General features: G+C 42.9%; 1 protein-coding gene across 1 annotated transcript in view; it reads right to left on the bottom strand.

Annotated features, from left to right (window-relative positions):
• STK3 (serine/threonine kinase 3) overlaps positions 1–16,463 on the bottom strand; it is a 219,325-nt gene that overhangs the window by 64,045 nt on the left and 138,817 nt on the right. Inside the window, exon 8 of the mRNA XM_049773897.1 lies at positions 15,889–16,014. Coding sequence (XP_049629854.1) covers positions 15,889–16,014 — 126 coding nt within the window. The remainder of the gene's footprint in view (positions 1–15,888; positions 16,015–16,463) is intronic.

The following is a 16,463-nucleotide window of genomic DNA, read 5'->3' as shown; positions in this document are numbered from 1 at the left end:
AAAATTCATCTTATTTACCAGGAATAAAAGAAATGGGAGACGTACAAGTGTACTAAGTAAACAAAAATGTGCAATCTCACAATTCAGGGGTCTCAAACTCAATTTACCTGCGGGCCCGCAGGAGGCAAAGTCGGGGTGATCCTTGAGTGCAAAGTCAGTAGTAAGCCTTGAACATTGGGGGTTGTGATCCAAACAACTAAAACAAAACAAAACAAAAACAAAAAATGATTCCTCTAGGGCAGGGCCACAAAATGCTGTATGGAGGGCCGTTTGCGGCCTGTGGGCCAAAGTTTGAGACCCCTGGTAATGCTAAAGCATCTCAAACCAGATAGCACTAACCAAGCAAAAAACAATGCAGCAGACATGTGTGTGATAAATCGTGACTGCGTGTTGGGGCATGTCTGTGTGTGCACGTGTGTGTGGCGTGTGCACGTGTGTGTATGTTTTGGGTGCCATACATTGCAGCATTTAAGGGCTACTCCCAGTGCTGTGTAGAGGATTCTGCAGGGAAAGGGATTGAATCAGGAGTTTTTTGTTGTCTCTGCATTCAAGAATTATTCCTGGTGGTTCTCAGGAGACCATATGAGATGCTGGAACAGGAATCAATCTGGGTCAGCCGCATGCAAGGCATTTGCATCAGGTCAGCCCCCTCGGAAGTGAGATATTTCCAACGCTCCCAAGATAAAGTCAGGACAGACAACATTCTAGATCCAAGAAAGAAAAAAAGGTGCACAAAAGTTCAGGAGCCCAGAGCTTAGAGAGTGTTTAATGGGCTGGAACCCAGCAGGGCTGCTCTGAGGAGGGGAGAGGAGAGTGGAGGAAGAGATGGGGGAAGGGAAGGGAGGGGGGTGTGTGTGAGAGAGAGAGAGAGAGAGAGAGAGAGAGAGAGAGAGAGAGAGAGAGAGAGAGAGAATGAAAGAGAGAGAATGAAAGAGAGAGAATGAGAGAGAGGAGAGAGAAGGGAGGGAGAGAGAGAAGGGAGGGAGAGGGAGGGAGGGAGAGAGAGAGAGAGAGAGAGAGAGAGAGAGAGAGAGAGAGAGAGAGAGAGAGAGAGAGAGAGAGAGAGAGAGTATGAGATAAGCCAGACTAGGAAACAGCCAGGAAAGCAGCAGCCAGAAGGTTGTTAAGTAAATTCCAAATTTGAGGGAATCAGGCTGGGGTTAAAAAAAGGTGTGGGGGGGTGTTCCTTCAGGGACCAGGGCGATACTACAGCAGGCAAGATACTTACATTACATGTGACTGACCCAGGTTTGATCCCAAAACTCTATAAGGTCCCCCAAGCTATCCTAGGAGTGATGTTTGAGCCAGAAAGGAGTAAGCCCTAAGCACTGCTGGGCTCCCCAAAAGAGAAATGACAAATCAGATCTGAAAGAAACCCCCAAAGAAAAATCTGCCTAGAAACTTTCTGGGCAGTTGAGCACAGTAGGTCAGAGATGAGGCCAAATATTCTAAACCTGCAGTGAGGACCAAACGAACCTCAGCATTCAGGAGAGTCTAATATGAATAGATGAAGGAAGAAAACCAAGAAGGTGATGCTGTTTATAACCAATCTAGAAAAGACTCTGGAGCACTGCCAGTGGAGAGCATACAGAAGACACAGTTTGCCTATCGATGGGTGAGAGGGTGCTGCAGAAACTGGAGAAAATGGGGGGCTGGGGAATCTCTTCTCTGTTTTCTCTGCATAACCACATGGGGGGGTGGTCATGGCAACATGCTAATCCAAGTCAATAAATGTGCATTTTCTGAGTTAGAAGGAGTGAAGGTCAGAGGGTGTCACGAGACATTCCTTGTAGTCTCCCAGCATGCCGCAGTCCCAAGCCCCACTGAGCAGAGTCCCTTCTCCTTGAGAGTGAGGCAAGATAGCAGGGTCTCCCTCAGCAGGTCCCCACTGCCCCCTTTCCCCACTATGCCCTCTTTTCTGTGCTCCCTCTTGAGATGGGCCATACTTGCACCCTACAGAACTGACAACTTCGGTCTCTTTTGTGCTTCCACTCAAACTGAGCTCAGAGTCTTAGACAAAAAACATCAAAAATATGCTCCTTTGGGACCTGAGCATAGCACAGCGGGGAGGTTGCTTGCCTTGCATGCAGTCGAGCCAGGTTCCATTCCCTGGGATCCCATAGGGTCCCCTCACCCTACTAGGAATGGTTCCTGAGATCAGGGCCAGGAGTAACCCGAGCAATGCCAGGTATGGCCCAAACAACAATAACAACGACGACAATGATGACAACAACAACAACAAAATGCTCCTCATATTGCTCTGAAGCTCGGCTGCTTTCAGGCTAAAGTTCTGCGAAGTGCAGTAAGGGGAAAGTGCATCCCAGACACAGACCTTGTTTCCCTGTGGCTAGAGCCAGGTGATCTGGTTCCACAGCAGAACCAGCTGACGGGCTCACAAGGCTGCTTGCCTTCCACATACCTGCCATAAACAAACAGAAACTTCTGCTCCACTGGCCTTGAGCTCGTTGGGTTCCCAGGCGTGTTATAAAGTGACATCAAAGCCTTCACGAGGAATCATGAAAGGCTTGTTCCCCAGTACAATGAACTGAAATGGGGAGCTGGGGGTGTGGGAAGGACTTCAGAGGCGGCAGGATGCAAGACTGCACACGCTCCAGGCTTTATCTTAAAGGTTTCCAAACAAAAGATGATCGTAGCAGCCTCGCCATGCACCACGCACATTAATACGCAAGAAAGCGAGTTAAACAGCAGAGGAAACCTGAACCATGACCTCTGATATCTTCTCTCAGGAACCAAAGCATGTCACAAGGTTAGCAAAATAGAGTATCAAGCCCAACATTGGAAGGTTAAAAAAATAATAATAATAATAACCCAACCTTTGTGGAACATGTGCCACAAGAGGGCACCAAAGACAAGAAACTAGAACAAATACAAAAAACAGGTTCAGAAAAAGTTACTGCTTTCAGGAATTTTGGAAGGTCTAGTGGTCACCTTTTTTAAAATTCCTTTTTTAAAAAAAAAGAATTTTGGGGGTTGATTTTGAGGCGCATGCAGCTGTGGGTATGTGCACATGCTTAGGGCGTATTCCTGGTTCTGTGCTCAGGGATCATACCTGGCCATATTCAGGGGACCATTTGGGATACTGAGATCAAATCTGGGTAGACACCGTGTAAGGCAAACAACTTTCCCACTATAATCTCTCTCTGGACCCCCAAAAGGATATATTTTAAAGTATGGCAGTCACAGGGCCTGGAGAGATAGCACAGTGGCGTTTGCCTTGCAAGCAGCCGATTCAGGACCAAAGGTGGTTGGGTTCGAATCCCGGTGTCCCATATGGTCCCCCGTGCCTGCCAGGAGCGATTTCTGAGCAGACAGCCAGGAGTGACCCCTGAGCACCACCGGGTGTGACCCAAAAACCAAAAAAAAAAAAAAAAGTATGGCAGTCACAAGTATGATGTAAGTTACATTTTTAAAATAAGCAGCATTTATATTTCTTATTATACACATTGTTTACATTAAACAATCTCCATGTTATATATATTTAATAGTAAGAACTAGCTTAGATTAACCAAGATTCCCCAATATGAACAGAAATATACAGGAGGGCATATCAAATATTCACATTATCACTTCATCTGTAAAAAAAAATGAATGAACCTAATATTCCTAAAACAAATGCAACTAATAATTTTCCCTTCATCCTTTCCTCCTCTAATTCCTTTTCTGCTCCATTACTCACAGTGCTCAATAGCAAATACAAGTTTTGAAATGCTATGAAAGGATAGTGTTATAAAATGATTTTTTAATTTAATAAAGAATCATATTTTCTTTTAGCTTTTAGTTTTTATTGAAACTTATTTAGAAAGACGTGATGGAAGGGAAAGATAGACATGTATGGGACGAGATCAGGAAAGAGACAGAGAAATCAGCAATCGTGTTCAAGGGAGAACACGAGATCGAAGGAATATCTGTCTGAATGAAGAATTCAGAACTTTGCTTTAAAGAAAAATACGCTCATTTTGTCTGGGGCTAAAAATCCCCTCATGGGTGCCATCTGAGGTGAGAAAGTATTGGGTTAGCAGAACCACCCCACCAATCTCCACTGCTTCAGATGTGGCTTGGCCCTTTAGGCCCCCAAGATCCATCCAGCAGAGAGAGCTGATCCTGCAGAACCACAGGGATGCAGACATAGGCACAGGGATGCAGAAGCTCAGGGCAATGCTCAGGCTCATGTCTGTCTTGAGAGGTGTCCAGTGTCCAGGAGGGCAGGGAAGGCAGAGGGTGTGCAGGGGAAAGGGATCAGGGACTGCCTCAAGGAGGAAAAGCCTTCACGTAGGCAGTGAGAGTGAAGACATTAGTGGGGTATCCAGTTCTCTAGGGCCACTTCCATCTCACAGAAACTACCCAGATGGAGCTTCCAGCCCCTCACATGAAGCCTGAGGTCTCTTCGAACCTTGACAGCGACAGTGAGTGACAGAGGACTCTGCAGGGATAGGAAGAAGCAGGCCATGAAGAAGGAGGAAAGGGGAAGAGTTTGTTTCTGAGAAAAAGTTTTCAATGGTCTAAAAAGAAATGCCAGTAGGGAGGGCTGGCTGGGGAGTAGGAAAGAGATGGGGGGGGGTGCAGTCAGAGGGGAAGGGGAGCAAAACCGACATCCCAGTGCTCTGGCTAACTGCCTCCCAAACCCCCATTTGGACCTGAAGCTCACCAGGGCTCTCTGCAAACTTCTTGAAGGGAAACACTGGGTCTCTCTCTCTTCTCTCTCTCTCTTCTCTCTTCTCTCTCTCTCTCTCTCTCTCTCTCTCTCTCTCTCTCTCTCTCTCTCTCTCTCTCTCTCTCTCTCTCTCTCTCTCTCTCTCTCTCTCTCGTTTTTGGGTCACACCCGGCAGCGCTCAGGGGTTACTCCTGGCTCTGCGCTCAGAAATTGCCCATGGGGGACCATATGGGATACTGGGATTCGAACCACCGACCTTCTGCATGAAAGGCAAGCACCTTACCTCCATGCTATCTCTCCGGCCCTAGTTCTTTTTCTCTTTTATCCATACTTAGAGAATATGTTAAACAGAAGCCTGAGACAGGAAGAAAGTGAGGACAAAGAAGCATATTCAAGAAAAAAGAAATCCAAGTCATGAAGTCATGAAATTTGCTTATACATGGCTGGACATGAAGAGTAGTATGCTGAGTGAAATGAGTCAGAGGGAGAAGGATAAACAGAATAATCTCACTCATGGGATATAGGAAAAATGAAAGACAGAGTGGGGATGTTATTCCGAGAAAATAGGGATGAGGATTAGGAGGACCAGGCCTCAGTAGGAAGCTTACCACAAAAAGCAGAGAGTGCAATGAGAGGACTTTGAAAGGGATATGCATGGCACCCTTTTATAAACAGTAGTGTAAACCACAATGTCAAAAATGGGGAGAGAGAAAGAGAGAGAAGAGAGGCTCATAAGCCAGGCTTTCTGCTGTGCCATCCTGTCTAATTTTTGCAGCAGTGTTGCAAGGCTCCTGTGCTTTGTCATGGTCTGGAAGAATGGAAGTCAGAGATCTGAGAAGATCTGTGACGTTTCCAGCCACACCACAGCATGGGGCAAAATCAGACCCTGAAACTGGGCTGCAGGATTGTAGTGCTCAGGGATCATTCCTGATGAGCTTAGGGGACAATATGGGATGCCAGGAGTTGAACCTGGATTGGCCACCCACAAGGCAAGTGCCCTACCTGCTATACCATCACTCCAACCCTCATTATTAATACCTCTTCTATGAAAGATTTTTTGTAACAATAAAAATGCTTTTAAGCTATGTCTCATGAAAATATTACTAGATGCCCAAAAGTATGTGTGCCATATGCAAGTCAGCTATTAATAGTACTAATGAACTAATTACCTAATGACTTATGTAAATATAAAGGCAGTTATTCAATTTATACTAAAGATTTCAGAATATCTTTATGAAGGGGTAGATTTGGGCCACACTAGGCAGTGTTCAGGCAGGGCTGAGTCCTGGCTCTGCACTCAGAGATCACTCATAGAGAAATTTGGGGGACCCTGGGAATTTCTGGGGATTGAACCTGGGTCAACAGCATAAAAGTCAAATGCCTTACCCCTTGTACTAGTGCTCAGATTTCCAGGTTTAGGAATATCTTGCACTAAAATTCAGAAAACAAATTCCTTCTTACTATGGAATACAGCTGACCCATCTCAGCACCAAATTTATATCACATGTTCAGAAACGCTCCCCCCCCCAAAAAAGAAGACTTTGTCATATTTAGCAATGCTTTGACTAACACAAAAAGCTTGATACTGGTATTAACCTGCTGCAGAAATCTCTGTTTGCAATTTGTTTAATTTTTAAAATCTGTACAATTACCTCAGCACCTATCAAAACACGTCCATTTGTCAAGATATATTCTCATCAGATGAGCTTTTCCTCTAATGGTTATAAAAATCAACTTCACGAGGCTTTACTTCCAATTGTATCCCATTCCTTTCACGAATAAAATATTTAAAGAGGTTTGTTGATAACAGTTTCCCAGGACACAGGTGCATAGTACTAAAACTTAAAAAAAAAAATCTATCTTAATATGGTGATCTATATTGTTTGCTTTTCAAAAGTCAAATTCAGAATTGATGGAAACGTCATTTGAACTTAAGGCCAAGAATGTTTCTCCAAGTGTAGTAAAATGAACTTTATGAACTGAAATTAAATTTGGAACAAAAAATTGAAGTTGATATCGATAGGTTTCAGCTTATGTTTTCAGAACAACGCTCTCTGAAAAAGTGAACTCAAAACAGAAAATGTAAGTTCTCCAACAGGCGCAAGTACAATACTGAATATTGACTATAAATACTTTCCTGTAACATGTGACTCAACATGGTGAATTTTGTGGCTCTAAAAATTGGAGAAGAATTTGACCGACATAATTTCAAAATTTAGCTTTATGAAACATTTTCCGTGCCAATGGGCTCTGGCTTCCAATTAGACAGAGACCAATCCTGGGTCACGCCTAAAAAAAGCTGCCATAGAGGCTGCCAGAAAACCCAGATCCTTGCTCAAATCCATGCAGAAATGAAGTCTGGCAGTGCTGAGCACTCACATGCCCACTTACTGTTGAAATAATCAAAAAAAGAGGAGATGAGAGGAATAAGAGAGAAAACCTCAGTGAAAACAAGCAGGATACCCATCTACCAATCATCTTTTGCTGGGCCCAAAAAGATAACTAGACCTTGGGACAACATCTTGTGGATGCAGACAGTCCACCAGTACCCCTAACTGATGGGTCCCAGTCGAGGGAATTCCCCAACTGGAGCAAACTCCAAAGGAACTAGCAGATTTCGTGGAGCAAAAGTAAATCAAAAGCTTTTATGAATAAAAATAAATTGCAAAGCAACAGCCTTGACTTTAGAATGTAGATGTTAATGCGAGCACAGTACCAACCAGATAAAAGCTCATTTCCCTACAACTGCTCTTATATGGGAGGAAAGAAGATGAGAGGGTTAACAAATGGACCTTTATTCCACCATGTAGAGAAAATAATTTTGCGGAAGAAAAAGTGGTTAAGACAAAGAGAAATACCTATTTACTTCTATTCTTAAAAATGTCTAACTTGGCATGACTGTTGTGACAGGTCTTGATCTCTTAAGTCCTTTTTGTTGTTTGTTTTGTTTTGTGTTTGGCCACACCTGGAAGTGCTCAGGGGTTACTGCTGGCTCTGCACTCAGAAATTATTCCTGGCAGGCTGGGGGACCGTATTGGGATCCTGGGGATCAACTCTGGGTTGGCCACACGCAAGGCAAATGACCTTCTCATCGTGCTATCACTCTGACCCCTCATGTTTTAAATTTTTCCCCTCCGTTCCTGGGAAAGTTGTATCAAAAATTGTCTAAACTATAGCAAAAAATTGTTTAGAGTAAACTAAAACTGAGCAGACAATAGTTTTCACTTGACATGTGCAAATTTAGGAGAACCAAAGAGTTTGTCACCACTGGTATAGATGGTGTGTTTTGCAGCTTTATAAAGAGATTATATTAAAGTGGAAGCTCAATGTTTAAAATGAGACTTGCAGAAGACCCAAGAAATAATAAAATAATAAATGGCAGGATCAGAATGGAATTCTTGGGCCAAGGTGTGCCTTAGTGGCTGGGAGAAGCAAGTCTGGGTTCAGTCCTCAGTATCACAGATGAACACTTTCAGGTACCATATTTCTTCACTTATGCATTCATTAACACCATCATGTCTGGCCCCTTCAGATACATCTATTGTACTGGTTGTGGCTCCATGGCGAAAGCATCTGTCTTGCTAGAAGGAGGCCATGAATCTCCTGGATGTCCATGAGGATCAGGCATGATCCAGGATGCTCTGCCTTTTAACTCCAGCTACAACAAATGTGATTTCTGGCCTCACCACAACTAAAAATTTTAGACAAGTCCATGGCCAGGAGATTTCTTAGGCCCTCTTGAGTGCTACAATCCCTAGCACGTACCACAGTCAAGTGTGTGAACACCACAGCAGAGGATGTGTGTGTGTCTGCTCATAACTGCTGGATCAACAGAAGAAGGGTGAGGAGAGGGAAGATAGACAGACAGATAACATTACAACCCATTCTACAGTGTAGACTTTTAGACATGCCTGTAAATCTTTTCAGAATGCATTCTATTCTAGTTCACTTAAAACCAGTTTTGAAGGGGCTGGAAAGCTAGTGCAGGGATTAAGGCATTTTCCTTGCAAGCGACTGACACCAGTTTGATCCCCAGTACCACATGGTCCCCAGAATCACTGTTGGGAGCAACCTGGGAGCACAACTTAAGAGCAGCCCTGAGCACTGCCAGGTTTAGACCAAATTAATCCTCTACCTCAAATAAAAACAAAACTTGTCTTTTATAAGTCCTTAAGTCAAACTCTATAAATGTTTACCGCCTGTTGTATAATAAATCACAAAACGCATGCTTAACATTTTTTATGCATTTTGTGAATTATAACAAGAGGATAGAAGGTCCTTTATGCTGCAACTTGTATATAAACAACCTAACTTTATGCTGCAATTTTGGGTTAGAAATATATATATGTTTTGTGAAAACAGTAATAAAAACTATCATTTTAATGGCATTGTTTGGCCTGGATTTTGAAGAAATGCACAGTTCTGTAAGAATTCAGCTGTTTTATTTTCAAACTGGGTATGAAACCCAATTTAAAGCCAAGATACAAGAGAATCCCAAAGGTATGAACCATATAAAGGCAAACTCCCCGACAACTTGAGCCTTTGGTGCAAATAAGCGTTCCTGAGAGAATACAATGCTCTGTTTAAAAATCTGTCAGAAATGCAGTCACAAAGAAATCACTCTTATAGGAGTTCTGGGGATCTATGCTTCAATCTCAGCCATTATAGAGACATATGCACATATTTTTACATTTACATGAAATGTACAGTGATTACAAGATGGAAATGTGAAATATAAAGCCAAGCAGATGAATATTGTTCAGGACAATATTTCATTTTTTAAAATTTTTTTATCTTTATTTAAACACCGTGATTACAAACATGATTGTAGTTGGACTTCAGTCACAAAAGAACACCCCCTCCACCCATGCAACATTCCCACCACCAATGCATTCCATCTCCCCCACCCACACCCCCTGCCTGTATTTGAGACAGGCATTATACTTCTCTCACTCATTAACATTGTCTTGGTAGTTGTTAGTGTTTTAACTGCACTTGAGGTGCAGCTTCATATCATGATCTGGTCCTGCAGGCACACATCTTGCATTACTTGCCCCTTTATCAGAGATTAATTGATTGTATATCTGGGCACATTTTCTGAATACTCAAATCTATTTCACTGATCTGAGGGTCTGTCTTTATTCCAGTACCATGCTGTTTTAATGACTATAGCTTTGTAATTTAATTTAATCTGGTCCTTCAGACACACATCTCTGAGCATTAATGCAAGAATGTCTTTTATTTTCCTTAAAACCCATAGATAAGTGAGACTATTCCGTGTCTCTCTCTCCCTCTGACTCATTTCAGTCAGCATAATAGTTCCTGTATAGGAAAATTTCATGACTTCATCTCTTGATGGCTGCATAGTATTCCATTGTATATATGTACCACAGTTTCTTTAGCCATTCATCTGTTGATGGGCATCTTGGTTGTTTCCAGAGTCTGGCTATTGTATTTTTTTATTTTTTTAATTTTTTTATTTTTAATTATGAGAACAATGATGCAAAGAGGACAAGTGAAAGGACAATCGCCCATAAACAGAGTTCTCAGAAGAAATCCCTTTGCTGACGTCTAAATATTGAACTTACAGTCAAAGAACATTAAGAAAAATAAGGCAGAATCCAGGTACAATTACTTTGTTCACAAGTCCCCAGATTGTAGTACATTATAACATTTCTTAGCAGTACACAAAGCAACCTAAAGCCATAAGATTTATGTGAGTCTGGCTATTGTAAATAGTGCTGCGATGAATATAGGTGTAAGGAAGGGATTTTTATATTGGATTGTGTTCCAGGGTATATCCCTAAAAGTAATATAGCTGTATCATATGGGAGCTCAATTTCCAGTTTTTTGAGCAATCTCCATATTGATTTCCATAAAGGTTGGACTAGACAGGCATTCCCACCAGCAGTGAATGAGAGTTCCTTTCTCTCTTCACGTCCCACCAGCACTGATTGTTCTTGTTCTTTGTGATGTGTCAGTCTCTATGGTGTGAGATGGTACCTCACTGTTGTTTTGATTTGCATCTCCCTGATAAATAGTGATGTGGAACATTTTTTCATGTGCCTTTTGGCCATTTGTATTTCTTCATTGAGAAATTGTTAATTTCTTCTCCCCATTTTTTGACAGGGTTAGATGTTTTGTTTTTTGTTTCTGTTTTTGTTTTTGTTAAGTTCTGTCAGTAACTTATATATCTTGTCTGATGGGTACTGGGTGAATAGTTTCTCCCATTCTGTGGGTAGCTTTTGTATCCTAGGTACTATTTCCTTTGAGGTACAGAAGCTTCTAAGCTTAATATAGTCCCATTGGTTTATCTCTGTTTCCACTTGTATGGAGAGTGCTGTTTCCACCTTGAAGATGACTTTAGTCTTAATGTCTTTAATGTCATACAGTATTTTACCTACATGTTGTTCAATATACCTTATGGTTTCAGGTCTTTCATCCATTTGGATTTGACCTTTGTGCATGGTGTTAGATGGAGGTCTGAGTTTGCTTTTTTGCAAGCGGCTGGCCAGTTGCTCCAACACCACTTGTTGAAGAGGCTTTCCTTGCTCCATTTTGCATTACTTTCCCCTTTATCAAAGATTAACTGATTGTTTATCTGGGGCACATTTTCTAATACTCAAGTCTATTTCACTGATCTGAGGGTCTGTCTTTATTCTAGTACCATGCTGTTTTAATGACTATAGCTTTGTAATTTAATTTAAAGTTTGGGAAAATGATGCCTTCCATAGTCCTTTTCCCAAGGGTTGCTCAAGCTATTCATTGGTGTCTATTGTTCCAAATGAATTTCAGCAGTGTTTGATCTACTTCTTTGAAGAATTTCAAGACAATTTTTTCTTATCATTTCAATGAAAAAATTTAATTAAAATTTTTTGACCTCATAAAACAACACAGTTTCAGAACCTAGAGGCTTTGGGAGGCTAGGGGGGAATCACTACAACTCCAATGTTAGTTTTCGATCTTTCTGCACAATGTCAATGCAGTTGTGCTGTCTGAGCATGGGGTGTGGCAAAGACTAAGTGACATTTCTTCAAGAACCAGAGAAGTTGGCAAGAGGCAGTGGGAGGAAACTGGGTGGCATCATTCTGAAAGAAAATTAGTAACCACCAAGATAGGCACAAGGATCCTGGGAGACATCTCAAGTACTTTTAGGAGGCTTTGGGAAGGAAGGAAAATGTTGGGACACAAGAGGGAGAATGTTCTTATGCAGGGGCAGAAAAAGGACAAACAACTCTCTCTCTATCTCTCTCTTCTTTTTCTCCTCTCTCTTCCCTCTCTCCCTCCCTCTCTCTCCCTCTTTCCCTTTGACTCCCTACCCCCCTCCTTCCCTTCCTCTCTCCCTCAACCCCCCCTTTTTCTGTTTTCTCTTTCTTTTCTCTCCCCTCTCTCTCTTTTTTAGTTTTTGAGCCACACAGGACCATGCTCAGGGGTTACTCATAACTCTGTGCTCAGAAGTTGCTCCTGGCATGCTCCAGAGACCATATGGGTTGCCAGGAATCAAACCCAGGTCCTACGGGATTGGCTGTATGCAAGGCAAAGTCACTGCTGTGCTTTCTCTCTGGCCCCTCTCCTCTTTTTTTCCTCTCTCTTTCTCTCTTCTCTCTGTCTCTCTCCTCTCCACTCTCTCTCAAATCAGAATAGCCAATAGTGCTCTTCTCAATGCTGTGAGAGCTTTTGTCCATGGGGTGTCTTTGTAACTATTGTGTGTGCCCACAGAGAAAGTTGAGGGGAGGACCTTCAGAAAAAAAGAAAAAAAAGAAAAAGGGCAAACATGATTATAACTAAGAATATAACCAGAAAAGCAAGAAGTGGAAAACAAACACAAAGACAAAAATTAAAAACCCCATCTAGTAAATTGGAGAACCTATTAAGTGAGATTTCTGGGTAAAATGGTTTTTCTCAGGGAAAAAATGTGAAAGGAAACAGAAAAGATTAAGAAAGGACCAACAAAAAAGAGAGTGGCCTCCTGATTTTTTAAATCTCTAGATGTGGAAAACGATTAAATCATGAATTCAAAGTAAGCATCAAATTAATTTCTAATTGGACGTAAAATCCGAGGACCATTCAGGAAAGCATCGTGTCTAAATCAAAGTGTAGAGAAGACTGCAAAAGTATTCAGAAAGAGCCAACGCACATGCCCACACTTTGAAGCAGCTCATTCAGTCCCAGGTGGTCTTGGGAGAAGTTCATGAGAGCAAAACAACGGCCCCTACAGAATTCAAGGACACCTTCTGTTCTCAATGAGTGACCATGGATGGACGTGCAGGAGATCCACAAAGGGGTTTTGGCAGAAAGTCTGGCACAGCATGAGAAGGGCAGAGACAGCTCAAACTGAAACCTCCAGTGCACCAAGACAATGATTTCACTCCAAACCCTGGCTAGCTCCGGGGAAAGAAAAGAATGACTCAACAAGCAGGATAGGGAGCAGCAGGCAAAACAGTGGCCTTGAGAGTTTATCAATGCAGAGAAAGAGGTGAGTCCATCAAAGATGTTTGAACATTTACTAGGGAAGATCCCAAATATGTACCTGCTGGACTCTTTCTTTTTGTTTTTGGATGGGGGGGGGGGGGGAACACACCTGCTTGCGCACCAGGATAATTCCTGCTCTGCACCAGGAATCACTCCTGGAGGGCTCATGGGACCCTATGGGGTGCTGGGGATTAAATCCTGGTCGGTCATGTGCAAGGCAAGCACCCTCCCCATTGCACTATCACTCCAGCCTCTCCTGGACTCTTGACTCTTAAGAGGCTGGTCTTCTCTGCATTTGTAACAGAGAAGGATGAGGTTATGATGTCACATCTGATCTACCACTAAAGGTGGGGTACATGGGGGAAGTGCACTTTGATCTCTATCTTCAGGGGCAGAAGCTGCTACAGGGCAATCTGAGCTGCTTTGAAAACTTGGCCATGGAGTCGCCGGAGAGTACATCCTTTCACCACATCAAAGACTTGACTGTCAAAGTCATGTCAGGAAAGCAGCCCCTCTATTTTCCTCTTGGCGCACTAACATTGGAGCTAAGCTGTGCCATCCTACCTGCTGGCTAAGGGCTGCTGGCTCCTCACTAGTCCCAGCTCAAACCTTGGGGAGACCGCTGAGCACTCCACTGAGTCCTGACACCAGGTGGTGGGTGAAGAGATGGCACTATGGTTGGGAGTTTGGGATTAATCCCCAGCACTGGAGAATTCCAAGCAGTACTAGGAGTGATTGCAGAGCATCAGGAGTAACACCCAAACACCACCAGGTATGGCTCAAATACATCCATCCCCCCCCAAAAAAAAAGAAAACAGAGGGTAAGTCAGGCACATATGACAAAACACCAGAGAACTTTCCAACGAGGCGAGTGCTTGGGTTTCTGTTAATGGCTCTGCAGTGCTGTGCTCTGTCTAGAAGAAAGAAGTTGATTTGTCAGGTTTTGCCACCTAGAAGGCAGCTTCTAAGAAGGCACTGATGGATTCCTGGAGCTCTTTACTCTTCCATAGCCCATGGCCAGAGAATTCGCCTCAGAGTCAGTATGAAAAGGAGTGGGGAGGATGACAACATGCTTCACCCCAGATTATGTCCAAACAACACATCTAATTCTTGCACTGGCATCCTTTGTGCTCAGCGAGGCCAGAGAGGTGAGCGGCCCTCTTCCAGCTCAGAAAGAGCCTTTAGACTCTTTCATGGCAGGAACCAAGCTAGCCTCTGCCAGGTGCCTGTCCAGGTCTTCAGAAAGCCAGGGGTTCTCAACAGGACTGTGGCCAGAACAGGTGGCCTCTATGCTGGGAATGTCCAGCTCAGCCTCTCCTGGTGATAAATGTGATCCTGGTTAGGGGCTAGTCCATATGCCTCGGTTATGGTACAGGATCAAAACCCAATAGATGAGAAGAGCTGCCAGGAGGCTCAGGTGTGGGGAAGAGTTTTCTAGAGCAGAGGGGAGATGAGGACTTAGAAAGGGACAGGACCTGGATAGGGGAGGCGAGCCAATAAGGACTCCCTAAGTGTGGGAAGGGGTAGGTTGGCTTAAACATGAGACAGGCTGGGGAGTACTGAGGGTAGGCAAGGATTGGACAGTCAAAGGGGCACCCAACCTGTCATCCACTTCAGAGCAGCTTTGTGCAAGTGTGTGTGTGTGTGTGGGGGGGGCAATTGCTCACTCCAGGGGTGCAAGAGACAGAGACAGAGATCAGACTTGGTTTTCAGCAGAAATCAGCAGAAATGAGCGACTGCAGAAAGGTACTCTGTATTCTGCCCTATTTGATCAGAAAATAAGTTATCCTTTGAAATAAGGAAGAAACTCATTAGCAAAGGTGTGAGCATTAGGTGTTAAAATTTTGATTTAATGGGGCGGAGAGATAGCATGGAGGTAAGGTGTTTGCCTTGCATGCAGAAGGTTGATGGTTCGAATCCTGGCATTCCATATGGTCCCCCGAGCCTGCCAGGAGCAATTTCTGAGCATAGAGCCAGGAGTAACCCCTGAGCGTTGCTGGGTGTGACCCAAAAACAAAAACAAAACAAAAACAATTTTTTTTGATTTAATGATATTTTGTAATTAAAAAGCTGTGACTTGCCAATAGAAAGAAAACAAAATAAATTGGTTTTATTATGGGAAATCTGTCTTTATGGTTTCTTTCTTTAGTAAATATATCTGAGAGAGTTCTCTCTCTCTGTGTGCTCTCTGTGTCTCTGTCTCTGTTCTCTCCCTATCTCTGTCTCTCTCTCGCCACCAGCATTAGGATCACCAGTTCAAAAAAATAGGGCACAATTAATTTAAGGACAATATTTATTTAAGAAACAGTCATTGCAACTAGATAGCACACTAGTCCACCAATATTCACCTATTACACTGATCACAATTCCAAACACAATGGAAAGGGATAGAAAATAGTTGATGCAGCAACACTGGTTCTTTTTTTGTTGTTGTTTTCTGGGTCACACCGGTAGTGCTCAGGGGTTACTCCTGGCTCTGTGCTCAGAAATCACTCCTGGCAGGCTCAGGGGACCATATGGGATGCCGGGATTTCAACCACCGACCTGCTGCATGTAAGGTAAACGCCTTACCTCCATGTTATATCTCCAGCCCCAACAACACTGGTTCTTAATTCAATAAACACACTTACCTCCTTGTGCTATAAAAGTACATAGTTTTCTTATATTTCAAGAAAATAAAGCAACACCATAGACAAATGACTGAAAGAAAATGAAAACTACCCTTTCTGAGGGCAATTACGCACCGAATTCTCTTCCTCCTCTTCCAGCTCTCGCTGCTGTTCCTCGTGCCTTTTGGCTTTGATCTCCATGGCTTCTGTTATCAGGTCTCTTAGAATCGACACCGGCTTTGCATTCTTGATGAAGGGATGCTAGGAGTAAAATTTAATGGTGTAAACTGAAATGTTTCTATAGTGCTACTTTAACATATTCAACCATTCCTACAGTCAATCTTGACTGTTCTTGCATCTAGAACTCAACATAGAGGTAAAGTAATGAGTATTTTTAGTGCTTTAGACATAAATATTTTGCTTTATGTTTTTGGTTGTTTGTTTTTAAAACATTGAGTTACAGTAAAAAAACTGTACATAAAACTCTGTTACACTCAAAAGATGGTCAATCCTGGCACCCCATCTGGTCCCCTGAGCATTGCCAGAAGTAACTCTTGAGTGCATAGCCAGGTGTAACCCCTAAGCATCAGTGAGTGTCACCCCAAAACCAAAATAACCAAAATAAATACAAAAAATTGATTAAAGATGAGTGGTTACATGACATACATAAACAATATTATTCTGGTATTTGTTATAGGCTAACAGCTAGA

Source organism: Suncus etruscus, chromosome 5, assembly GCF_024139225.1.
Source record: "Suncus etruscus isolate mSunEtr1 chromosome 5, mSunEtr1.pri.cur, whole genome shotgun sequence".
NCBI lineage: Eukaryota > Metazoa > Chordata > Mammalia > Eulipotyphla > Soricidae > Suncus > Suncus etruscus.
The sequence above is the reverse complement of the archived record's forward strand: the minus strand, read 5'-3'. Positions and strand labels throughout refer to the sequence as shown.